General features: G+C 34.6%; 2 protein-coding genes across 6 annotated transcripts; both read right to left on the minus strand.

Moving 5' to 3' along the window:
* Nucleotides 1-4,789: 4,789 nt before the first annotated feature.
* LOC109338438 lies at nt 4,790-7,111 on the minus strand. 3 transcript variants are annotated; one of them, XR_002106554.1, is made up of 3 exons: nt 7,044-7,111; nt 5,700-6,224; nt 4,790-5,374 (listed from the first exon to the last, which is right to left on the minus strand). XR_002106554.1 is itself a non-coding variant. In XM_019575675.1 (2 exons), the coding sequence occupies exons 1-2, from the start codon at nt 6,123-6,125 to the stop codon at nt 5,049-5,051; spliced, it is 360 nt and encodes a 119-aa protein (XP_019431220.1). In that variant the 5' UTR covers nt 6,126-7,034; the 3' UTR covers nt 4,792-5,048. The 3 variants fall into 3 exon arrangements, 1 of the variants encoding a protein (XP_019431220.1); XR_002106553.1 differs by lacking the exon at nt 7,044-7,111 and having other exon boundaries at nt 5,700-7,034; XM_019575675.1 differs by lacking the exon at nt 7,044-7,111 and having other exon boundaries at nt 4,792-5,374; nt 6,092-7,034.
* Nucleotides 7,112-9,235: 2,124 nt separating this feature from the next.
* LOC109338439 lies at nt 9,236-11,557 on the minus strand. Of its 3 annotated transcripts, XR_002106556.1 has the most exons (3): nt 11,490-11,557; nt 10,146-10,670; nt 9,236-9,820 (listed from the first exon to the last, which is right to left on the minus strand). XR_002106556.1 is itself a non-coding variant. In XM_019575676.1 (2 exons), the coding sequence occupies exons 1-2, from the start codon at nt 10,569-10,571 to the stop codon at nt 9,495-9,497; spliced, it is 360 nt and encodes a 119-aa protein (XP_019431221.1). In that variant the 5' UTR covers nt 10,572-11,480; the 3' UTR covers nt 9,238-9,494. The 3 variants fall into 3 exon arrangements, 1 of the variants encoding a protein (XP_019431221.1); XR_002106555.1 differs by lacking the exon at nt 11,490-11,557 and having other exon boundaries at nt 10,146-11,480; XM_019575676.1 differs by lacking the exon at nt 11,490-11,557 and having other exon boundaries at nt 9,238-9,820; nt 10,538-11,480.
* Between the last annotated feature and the right edge of the window lie 631 nt (nt 11,558-12,188).

Here is a 12,188-nt window from a genome sequence, read left to right on the forward strand (position 1 = left end):
CTAATATGGTATCATAGTTCCTCATATATTTTCATTCTCCATATTTTGTTCTTCTTCTCAAATTTCCTAATGGTAGAAGACGTATTCTTGGCGGAAATATTGCTCTGTTGGCTTCTATAGTAGAACATATTCTGACTTCTTCACAAGGTTTGGTTTGTATGTTGCCTCATGGCAAGTTGTGAAAGACATTACAACTATTTAATATGACAATCATTGCCACTTTATTCAACAAGTTTCCTTTGTTGGAATTTCCTTTTTATTGGTGAAACACTAATCATGGGATTTTGAATCTCATAATTCTTGCACATAATATAAAATGACGATACAAAGTCATACCTAGATCAATGTTTCTAAGATCTATTCATTTTCTATGCTTTTGGAGAGAGTTTCGGTAGGATGACCTTCTTCAACCTAATCATGAATTCCTTTTAGGACCTTCGTTTTTTCTCTGATGAGGAGAGGTAAAAACTATTTGTAATTTTGTATCTTGGGGACCATAACTATTCCTAATGCGCTAACTTATAGGGTTCTCATTATCTCCTATATGCTAACTGTTTTGGTATCCACTCATTAAGCTCATTTCTATTATCAGTTTAAGAAGTCCTATGTGAAGATGCAAGCATGCATCAATGGGCAGATTGTGTATGTAAGCATGCATTATATAGATTTGATGAAGACAAAGGTTGATGAAAGACAAAGATCCACAACAAAGATTGTATATCAAGGACAAGCTTGAAAGGATGAACAAATCAGCAAACAACAAAGTAAACAACAAAGTAAACAACAGAGTCAAGACTCAAGTTCAAACAAGATAAAGCATTCAAGAAGATCTAGAGGCTAAATGTGTTATATCTTTCTTAGGTCTTAAGATGTTTGCTTAGAAAGAGTCTAGGCTAGGATGAACCCTAATGGGAGTCTCACAAGCTAAAATCAATCATAACTAAAATGAGACTCGCATGCATACATACATAATTTACATGCACATGCATACATACATACATGATCATATGTTTTGAATGCATTTAAAAAGAGTTTTAAATCATACATCATTCAAAGGTATGCATCATTCTTTTATAAATCATGTAGGAGGTTCATACATAATTGAAATATCTTTTTTGGAAAACCATTAATCGATTAAGAAATATTTTAATCGATTAAGCATTGAATTCTTCGGAAGTCGTTAATCGATTAGGTATGGGTTTAATCGATTAAGGGTTGTTACTGTTTATGTTTTCTGGTATTTTCAAGAACCCGTTAATCGATTAAGTTTAAGGTATAATCGATTAACCACATCTAAAAACAAAATACTATATTAACCAAAGTTTTTCATATTGCATAATGTTGATCATATTGAATAGCATACATGAACATTGATTCATAGAGTTAGAACACATATAGGAAAAAATGATTACACATTGTTTAGAAAATCTTAAGCTCTTTCACTTTCATATCTTTAGAGAGATTTTCAAAAGTATTCTTTTGAAAAAGAGAAAAGGGTGAATCTTTACAAAGATACATGTTGAGCTTAATTGTTAAATGTTTTGTCAAAAAGAAATCTTACATCTCATGTTTTCTATTCTATAATTGTGAGATCTTTATAAGGGTTTTTAGATTTGGGAAGAGTGGTTAAATCTGCACGTTGAGGTGCACATATAACTTGAAAGAATTGTTAGACAAGGCAATAACATATTCTCTTGGTGTGATTGGTATTACTATTAAAGGAGAATAGGTTTGGGAAAAATCCTAGCTATTTTTAGGTGTGTCTTCACGAGAAGCAAGAGGTCTTGGTATTGAGCGATATTTGGCTAGGCCTAATCGCGTAAAGATAGGAGATCTTAGTAGGCGAGAGAGAGGTCAAACTGAGGTTGTCAAGTTCATAGAGTCCAAGAAAGTAGTGTCTTGCATCTTGTATTGGAAGCTTGTTTGTAAGAGTACATTAAGATTTCATAGTGAAGAAAAATCTCTCAAGATCAGAAGGGGAGGCCTAGATGTAGTTTGCAGTAGACCTCAAACAAACTAGGATAAAAAGTTGTGTCTCATTCTTCTTATCCCTTATCTTTTTATATTTCCATATTACTTGATTTACATAACTTGACATGCATATCATTCTGTGTTAATTGCATATTATGTATTGTGCATTTACTATTCTTAATCTTCTGTAATAAGTGCATATAAGTTTAGTTGAATCTTGGTAATCTTGGATATCGAAAGAAAATTGTTTTCATTGAACAAGAACTAAATAATCGATTAAGGTGTTTAGTTAATCGATTAATAGCAGAGCGAGTTAATCAATTATAGTTGTGGTTAATTGATTAAACAGTATACAATTTTGTGTATTCTATTTTTTTATCGAGCAACGATAATCGTGTACCATATCACCTATTCACCCCTCCTCTAGGTGAGTTATAGAGCCATGTGGGACCTAACATGCAACTAATCTTTGGATGGATTGTTAATGTTCCAAAATTTGTATATGGTGTAATTTCTTTTACTCTTTTATCTTCTTCTTCATTTATACAAGTTATTACTTTGGTTATGTTGATTCTTTAAGAAGTTCTTAATGCGGTTTTAGCTTGATCGTCTAAAACTTGATTTCAAGATAAAAAATGCTTCTTCTTAAAGTCTTGACAAATGAAGCATCTATTTTAAGTAACTTATATTCAAGGCTAATCAATGTTAACGGAGCCTGAAGTAGCATGTGATAACTTGCTCCGACGAATGATAGTTAACTATTGATTAGTGCATTATACAATGTTTGAAAATCATCTTTTCCAGGCTGGGACGTTGTGGAAAGTTAAGATATGGTGTATGGTTTAACAAAGGTATAATGCATAATTTGCATTGTTCAAGAAATTATTCTATCATTCTAACCATATTCTCCTCTTGAATTTTTAAGTATTTAGTTTCTTTACTTTTTCTTGTTTCTTACTTCATAAAATCACAAAAACAACTTTATTTGTCAAACTCTTACTTTTGATAAAAGATATAAAGTATGATTATATTTCTGTTAGGCAATTTCATGTGGTTCGACATAACCATATTTATACTACAATTGAATCTTGAAAGAGCTACAAGTGTAAAATATAGTAATGTGTTACTTTATAAATTTTGCTTGATGAAATAAGAAATCCAATTGCATAAGTATAATCCTATCCGTGGATTGCAACTATATAAGGAGTAGTTTAATTCAAGAGTGATGTGTACGTATTGTTAATATCTAACAATTTATTTATTGCTTTATTTATTGCAATTGATTCTTTTATTTTTCTTTTTATTTAATCATCACTCTAACTCCACTTTTAATTGATATTAACCTTTCATAAGAAATGGTATGGTTAAATAGAACTCAAAAAGGGAGCTAATAAAATGAAAATAAATATTACTCTTACGACACAAAAAGCTAAAAAGGCAATATTATGCCAAGTACTTGTTTGTGCACTAAACCTCTTTCAACAATAATCATGCATAATAATTGCATTCGCAAGCTCCCTTTTTGTATTTTCTGCATTCAATTTAATATTTTGAAAATGCTCTTACACCACACTTTTATGTTTTTTGGTGCTGGCTGTGTTGTTGATTCTGTATTATCATCTTGTCCAATGTGAGTTTGAGAAGGCTTAGATGTAGGATTAAAAGTACTTTCCACATTTACTTGATATGAACTTCCTTGTGAAACGTGTTAAGTACTAGGCACATTCACATTTGTTGTATTCACTAGATCCATTCTACCTAACAAAACAAACACAATACAATATAAAAATTATTGTTGTAGTTTTTATATTGTATTTAAGAAAAACAACACAATATAAGAAACACATCACAATATCAACACCACAATGGATTGATATATACATTCGTTAACCATCATACTTAAAGCAACTCACTCTAGTCCTTAGAACTTTAACTCAGTTACTCTTCACAAATTAATTTAGTTATATGTTATTCATTCAGAATGTTTCCTAATTATTAGAATTAGCATATGTAATATTATAATAGTTTAGAATGGTAGAGAGTTAGTCACAAAAAAATGGATATGGTCAAAGCCTCCAATTTAGAAACAAATCAAACCATGCATGTGAAGTCTTAAAACTGCATAATCACATATTTGACGCATGACCATTAGTCCATTACCCACTGCATCAAAAAAAGAACACAGACAAGTGTGTGTTATGTATAATTGTTTTATGTATTTATTTTTTTTTGTAGTATTTGTGTTAGTATCTTCTTTTCTTCACCGAGAAATACTCATAAACATTATCTTATTGCTCAATACACTCTTCTCCTCTCTCCACTTTCTCTGTCTTCTACCTCACTTCATTAATAAATCCCCAAAATTCAAATCACTCTTTTACATCCAAAGTTATTCTCTTTTCTCAACTGGGTCAAACGTGACTTCTCTACTGAGAAGAACAAGCCAAGCAGCAACACAAGTTTTAACATACGATTGTTTAAGCATTAAATTATATTTTTGGGCAAGATGTGCTTAACAATCGTCATCTTAGCAAGGAACATAGAATAATTGAAATTAATCAGATTTTTGGGCAAGATGAAGAAGAGTGCAGAGACCAAAGAGGAAGAAATGAAATATGAAAATTCATTGTTCTTTCCTCTCGAAGACGAAGAAGTAAGGCTACCGGGGAAGAGGAAGACGAAGAAGAAATGAAGAAGATGATCGTTTCTCTTGAAGACGGCTCACCGTTCCTCTTTGGTCTTCGTTCGAAGATGGATGTAGTTTCTAATTCTCAACAAAAACCATAAAATTAATATTGGGTAAAATTCGAAAGCCAGTGCAATGGGTTTAATGGCTTAAACCCATTAAATTAGGGTTGGCTTTAAGCAAATACCAACGAGTTCAGTTTTTATTGTCAACCATGCAAAACACACAACTAAACAATCAAACAGAAATTAATGTCTAAACTAAACAATCCACAATACAAACCGTAAAATATTCAAATATTCAAAAGGTTGGTGGATGGATCACTAGTCTTCGTTCTTCATCATTAAAATACATCTCTTTGTCCTCATTGGCATGGGTGCCACTGCCCCCTTCACCACCTTGTGGTCTGTCCCAGGCCACGAAGTCCAGGCATCAAAGCCATCAAAAGATCCTCCACTGAAGTGAGGGTCTGCTTCAAAGTCATTATAGAGGCCTTGGTACACTTCCCGAATGCCTCGGTAACATGGCTCAATCTTTTGTTCTTGCACATCGCTCCTTGCTTCAAGTGCATTATATCGAGCATTACTTTGGACCATGACAGCAGCCAAAGAGGGCTCATCTTATGTTGGAGGAGGTGGTGCGTAAGTATCCCAGGATTGACCTTCTTGACCTCTTTTTCTTCTAAGTTCGGCGTTGATTGAGACCAAACTTCTTTACCTGCAATAATTGTTAATGTATGAGGCATTTATTTGAGATTTTTGGCCCATAACCTCATTGTAGGGCCCTGCGACTTTTTGGTACTAGCATAAATCCATAGCGAAGGAGGGCAAGATCATGGTCAATGCCCTTTTCTTGATGCTTTCAGCAATAGCATTAGACATTATGGTAGAGACAGCAATTGAATCATCATTATACATAGAGTGGACCAACTTTGCCTGAGGCATTGGCAAGCTAGACACATGAGATGCTGGCCAAATATTAGACAAGATAAAGGTGGTTATATTTTGAGTCAATTGACTCATGCAAAATTTAAGAATTTGACCTTTTTTCTTGTAGTCGCTTTCTTTTCAGGTTCTAGGCCTTGGCTGCATAGTTGAGTTCTCACCTCCATTTTGTTATGTCCACTTTCCCTTCCTTCCTTACTTGTCAATATTCTCTCTTGGTATTTACTCAAATCACCATAGGCTTTGGGTTGACTTACCCAAGGAGTGCCTAAGTATTCATTGATGATGTATTTATCATAGAATACTTGTACACCATTAATCCAAGTGTACAGGTTTTGTTGAGCTTCTTTGGGAGACAAAAGTATTAGCATAAAATTGCCTCACAACATCCATTGAAAAGGATTTTGTGGGTTGAGACAATTTTTGACAACGGTAATTGACAATCAAGAACATAAATTGTGGGAATTCATGTTCTTTAACAAAACCGTACCTTCTAAAGTTAACTCTTCATATTTTGCCTTCATGAGTCGTGACTTGTGTTGGTTGCCCGTCAAGACATTCTCTCATTGCTCATTGTCACTACCCGAGTTGGTAACTACATTATTGCCTCTTCCTGATCTAGTCTTTTGACCCCCACAAAATTTCACCATTTTCAATATCCAACATTATGGGTTAGCTTAGCAAGATTGGTGCAAAAATCAATGTTTACAATCATGGCAAGAAATTTGCAATCATGGAAAGGAATTCCAATCATGGCAAGAAATTTAACATGTTGTAAGCTTGTAACTTGTTCACAGTTTTGCTTAGCTTTTTGCCTTAAAAAGAGAACTTTCATATGTTCTTTTCCTTAGATGAATCAAACATCAATATCAAGCATCTGATTTATACACAAATTCATGTTCAATGCATGTCAAGCTAAGTAAAAATGTCAAACACCTTCTCTACATTAATTTCGGTTTAATTCATGTACATGGTTGTTTTCCCTTGTCAGAACAACACTACTTTATTTTTTCAAACAGAAGTTAATGGATGTTTAAACACTTGACAAAACATAAAGTGTATAGCAAAGTGGTATGGCAAGTATACAAGCAATATTCAAACCAAAATATGTATGTTTGCAACAACTAGTCAAAAAAATTCATGTGTTGAGTAAAAATTTGTTTTTGAACTTGAATGCCTCAAACTCATACTTGAACTTGGTCCAGAATTTCTATACACATTTCAAGTTCAAATATGATTAGTAAATGAATAAATTTTCAAGAATATGCTTTTGTTCAAGATTTGAAAATCAAATTTTCAATTTTTCTGGTTTTAGAACTTGTATTTGGGGTTTTTTTAAGAATGTTTTTTCTAAAAATAATTCCCAAATGCATGAAGTTTTAAGTTCATATGTTCATGTGAATGAAGAAAGAATGAAGAAATTTGAGAAAATGAATACTTACATGATGCTTGTAGTGAGTTGGTGAGGACATGTTTTGAGAAAAATGAGTGTGTGAAGAAAAAAGTGTTTTGGCCTATAGTGAGAGTGGATTTCCGCTTTAAGGAGTGTATAGGGATGTGTGAGGATAAGGGAAATCCACTTTAGGATGTGGGTTAGATTCCCCTGGGGAATCCTAGGCTGACTCAACACGCTCATCACACGGGTACCCGTAAATATTGTGGGTTTGGGCATGGGAAAACACTACCCGTGTCCACCCGCGCCCATTGCCATCCCTACTCACCAGTTAAAATACCCCGCCTAGTGTGTTGGCCTGTCTTGGCTCATCAACTTGCCTTTGGCGCATCAAGCTTGGCACAGGGCCCTGTGGCCCATAATCTTGGTGCAACAGATTTCTATCTTGGTGCACTAGGCTTGCACATCACTTTGGTGCTTGGCCTTGGCCTTCGCTCATCAGTCTTGGCCTTGGTGCACCATTTTGGAAGAGATGCCCATTGGTTGGAGCATCAATATTTTGGCTTGGCGCATCTCTTAGCACCTTGTGCATTATTTTTGGTGCATCACACACTCCTTTGGTCCAATCATGGCCTTGGCAAAATTTTAGTACAATACCTCAAAAATCATTTTTTTAAAATTTTCTCACAAGATAAAATAAAATAAATAGAAAATGGAAAATTATAGAAAAAGGTAAAGCATACAATATTGGATTGCCTCTCAGCCAACACTTTTTTTTTTGTCAATAGCTTGATGCATATTCTTTTTTAGCAACCCCTATTCGTGAACATATTTTCCCTTCAGGATTTGCTTATGCAAGTTATTTTAGTGTTCTATCCACCATATCTCATTTCTTAACTAGCCTTCCTGGACCTAGGCAAAGTTAGATGATTTTCAAACCATGTTTAATACACTACCCCTTCAATTTAATATTTTGAAAATGCTCTTACACCACACTTTTATGTTTTTTGGTGCTGGCTGTGTTGTTGATTCTGTATTATCATCTTGTCCAATGTGAGTTTGAGAAGGCTTAGATGTAGGATTAAAAGTACTTTCCACATTTACTTGATATGAACTTCCTTGTGAAACGTGTTAAGTACTAGGCACATTCACATTTGTTGTATTCACTAGATCCATTCTACCTAACAAAACAAACACAATACAATATAAAAATTATTGTTGTAGTTTTTATATTGTATTTAAGAAAAACAACACAATATAAGAAACACATCACAATATCAACACCACAATGGATTGATATATACATTCGTTAACCATCATACTTAAAGCAACTCACTCTAGTCCTTAGAACTTTAACTCAGTTACTCTTCACAAATTAATTTAGTTATATGTTATTCATTCAGAATGTTTCCTAATTATTAGAATTAGCATATGTAATATTATAATAGTTTAGAATGGTAGAGAGTTAGTCACAAAAAAATGGATATGGTCAAAGCCTCCAATTTAGAAACAAATCAAACCATGCATGTGAAGTCTTAAAACTGCATAATCACATATTTGACGCATGACCATTAGTCCATTACCCACTGCATCAAAAAAAGAACACAGACAAGTGTGTGTTATGTATAATTGTTTTATGTATTTATTTTTTTTTGTAGTATTTGTGTTAGTATCTTCTTTTCTTCACCGAGAAATACTCATAAACATTATCTTATTGCTCAATACACTCTTCTCCTCTCTCCACTTTCTCTGTCTTCTACCTCACTTCATTAATAAATCCCCAAAATTCAAATCACTCTTTTACATCCAAAGTTATTCTCTTTTCTCAACTGGGTCAAACGTGACTTCTCTACTGAGAAGAACAAGCCAAGCAGCAACACAAGTTTTAACATACGATTGTTTAAGCATTAAATTATATTTTTGGGCAAGATGTGCTTAACAATCGTCATCTTAGCAAGGAACATAGAATAATTGAAATTAATCAGATTTTTGGGCAAGATGAAGAAGAGTGCAGAGACCAAAGAGGAAGAAATGAAATATGAAAATTCATTGTTCTTTCCTCTCGAAGACGAAGAAGTAAGGCTACCGGGGAAGAGGAAGACGAAGAAGAAATGAAGAAGATGATCGTTTCTCTTGAAGACGGCTCACCGTTCCTCTTTGGTCTTCGTTCGAAGATGGATGTAGTTTCTAATTCTCAACAAAAACCATAAAATTAATATTGGGTAAAATTCGAAAGCCAGTGCAATGGGTTTAATGGCTTAAACCCATTAAATTAGGGTTGGCTTTAAGCAAATACCAACGAGTTCAGTTTTTATTGTCAACCATGCAAAACACACAACTAAACAATCAAACAGAAATTAATGTCTAAACTAAACAATCCACAATACAAACCGTAAAATATTCAAATATTCAAAAGGTTGGTGGATGGATCACTAGTCTTCGTTCTTCATCATTAAAATACATCTCTTTGTCCTCATTGGCATGGGTGCCACTGCCCCCTTCACCACCTTGTGGTCTGTCCCAGGCCACGAAGTCCAGGCATCAAAGCCATCAAAAGATCCTCCACTGAAGTGAGGGTCTGCTTCAAAGTCATTATAGAGGCCTTGGTACACTTCCCGAATGCCTCGGTAACATGGCTCAATCTTTTGTTCTTGCACATCGCTCCTTGCTTCAAGTGCATTATATCGAGCATTACTTTGGACCATGACAGCAGCCAAAGAGGGCTCATCTTATGTTGGAGGAGGTGGTGCGTAAGTATCCCAGGATTGACCTTCTTGACCTCTTTTTCTTCTAAGTTCGGCGTTGATTGAGACCAAACTTCTTTACCTGCAATAATTGTTAATGTATGAGGCATTTATTTGAGATTTTTGGCCCATAACCTCATTGTAGGGCCCTGCGACTTTTTGGTACTAGCATAAATCCATAGCGAAGGAGGGCAAGATCATGGTCAATGCCCTTTTCTTGATGCTTTCAGCAATAGCATTAGACATTATGGTAGAGACAGCAATTGAATCATCATTATACATAGAGTGGACCAACTTTGCCTGAGGCATTGGCAAGCTAGACACATGAGATGCTGGCCAAATATTAGACAAGATAAAGGTGGTTATATTTTGAGTCAATTGACTCATGCAAAATTTAAGAATTTGACCTTTTTTCTTGTAGTCGCTTTCTTTTCAGGTTCTAGGCCTTGGCTGCATAGTTGAGTTCTCACCTCCATTTTGTTATGTCCACTTTCCCTTCCTTCCTTACTTGTCAATATTCTCTCTTGGTATTTACTCAAATCACCATAGGCTTTGGGTTGACTTACCCAAGGAGTGCCTAAGTATTCATTGATGATGTATTTATCATAGAATACTTGTACACCATTAATCCAAGTGTACAGGTTTTGTTGAGCTTCTTTGGGAGACAAAAGTATTAGCATAAAATTGCCTCACAACATCCATTGAAAAGGATTTTGTGGGTTGAGACAATTTTTGACAACGGTAATTGACAATCAAGAACATAAATTGTGGGAATTCATGTTCTTTAACAAAACCGTACCTTCTAAAGTTAACTCTTCATATTTTGCCTTCATGAGTCGTGACTTGTGTTGGTTGCCCGTCAAGACATTCTCTCATTGCTCATTGTCACTACCCGAGTTGGTAACTACATTATTGCCTCTTCCTGATCTAGTCTTTTGACCCCCACAAAATTTCACCATTTTCAATATCCAACATTATGGGTTAGCTTAGCAAGATTGGTGCAAAAATCAATGTTTACAATCATGGCAAGAAATTTGCAATCATGGAAAGGAATTCCAATCATGGCAAGAAATTTAACATGTTGTAAGCTTGTAACTTGTTCACAGTTTTGCTTAGCTTTTTGCCTTAAAAAGAGAACTTTCATATGTTCTTTTCCTTAGATGAATCAAACATCAATATCAAGCATCTGATTTATACACAAATTCATGTTCAATGCATGTCAAGCTAAGTAAAAATGTCAAACACCTTCTCTACATTAATTTCGGTTTAATTCATGTACATGGTTGTTTTCCCTTGTCAGAACAACACTACTTTATTTTTTCAAACAGAAGTTAATGGATGTTTAAACACTTGACAAAACATAAAGTGTATAGCAAAGTGGTATGGCAAGTATACAAGCAATATTCAAACCAAAATATGTATGTTTGCAACAACTAGTCAAAAAAATTCATGTGTTGAGTAAAAATTTGTTTTTGAACTTGAATGCCTCAAACTCATACTTGAACTTGGTCCAGAATTTCTATACACATTTCAAGTTCAAATATGATTAGTAAATGAATAAATTTTCAAGAATATGCTTTTGTTCAAGATTTGAAAATCAAATTTTCAATTTTTCTGGTTTTAGAACTTGTATTTGGGGTTTTTTTAAGAATGTTTTTTCTAAAAATAATTCCCAAATGCATGAAGTTTTAAGTTCATATGTTCATGTGAATGAAGAAAGAATGAAGAAATTTGAGAAAATGAATACTTACATGATGCTTGTAGTGAGTTGGTGAGGACATGTTTTGAGAAAAATGAGTGTGTGAAGAAAAAAGTGTTTTGGCCTATAGTGAGAGTGGATTTCCGCTTTAAGGAGTGTATAGGGATGTGTGAGGATAAGGGAAATCCACTTTAGGATGTGGGTTAGATTCCCCTGGGGAATCCTAGGCTGACTCAACACGCTCATCACACGGGTACCCGTAAATATTGTGGGTTTGGGCATGGGAAAACACTACCCGTGTCCACCCGCGCCCATTGCCATCCCTACTCACCAGTTAAAATACCCCGCCTAGTGTGTTGGCCTGTCTTGGCTCATCAACTTGCCTTTGGCGCATCAAGCTTGGCACAGGGCCCTGTGGCCCATAATCTTGGTGCAACAGATTTCTATCTTGGTGCACTAGGCTTGCACATCACTTTGGTGCTTGGCCTTGGCCTTCGCTCATCAGTCTTGGCCTTGGTGCACCATTTTGGAAGAGATGCCCATTGGTTGGAGCATCAATATTTTGGCTTGGCGCATCTCTTAGCACCTTGTGCATTATTTTTGGTGCATCACACACTCCTTTGGTCCAATCATGGCCTTGGCAAAATTTTAGTACAATACCTCAAAAATCATTTTTTTAAAATTTTCTCACAAGATAAAATAAAATAAATAGAAAATGGAAAATTATAGAAAAAGGTAAAGCATACAATAT

This window comes from Lupinus angustifolius, unplaced genomic scaffold (genome assembly GCF_001865875.1).
Source record: "Lupinus angustifolius cultivar Tanjil unplaced genomic scaffold, LupAngTanjil_v1.0 Scaffold_25_375, whole genome shotgun sequence".
Classification (NCBI taxonomy): Eukaryota; Viridiplantae; Streptophyta; class Magnoliopsida; order Fabales; family Fabaceae; genus Lupinus; species Lupinus angustifolius.

Excerpts from the sequence above, each read along its gene's own strand:
- LOC109338438 (XM_019575675.1), bottom strand. The coding sequence starts at position 6,125 with ATGAAGGCAAAATATGAAGAGTTAACTTTAGAAG. Across the intron at positions 5,375-6,091 it reads TGAAGAGTTAACTTTAGAAG|GTAAAGAAGTTTGGTCTCAA; the intron begins GTACGGTTTTGT and ends CAATTATTGCAG.
- LOC109338439 (XM_019575676.1), bottom strand. The coding sequence starts at position 10,571 with ATGAAGGCAAAATATGAAGAGTTAACTTTAGAAG. Across the intron at positions 9,821-10,537 it reads TGAAGAGTTAACTTTAGAAG|GTAAAGAAGTTTGGTCTCAA; the intron begins GTACGGTTTTGT and ends CAATTATTGCAG.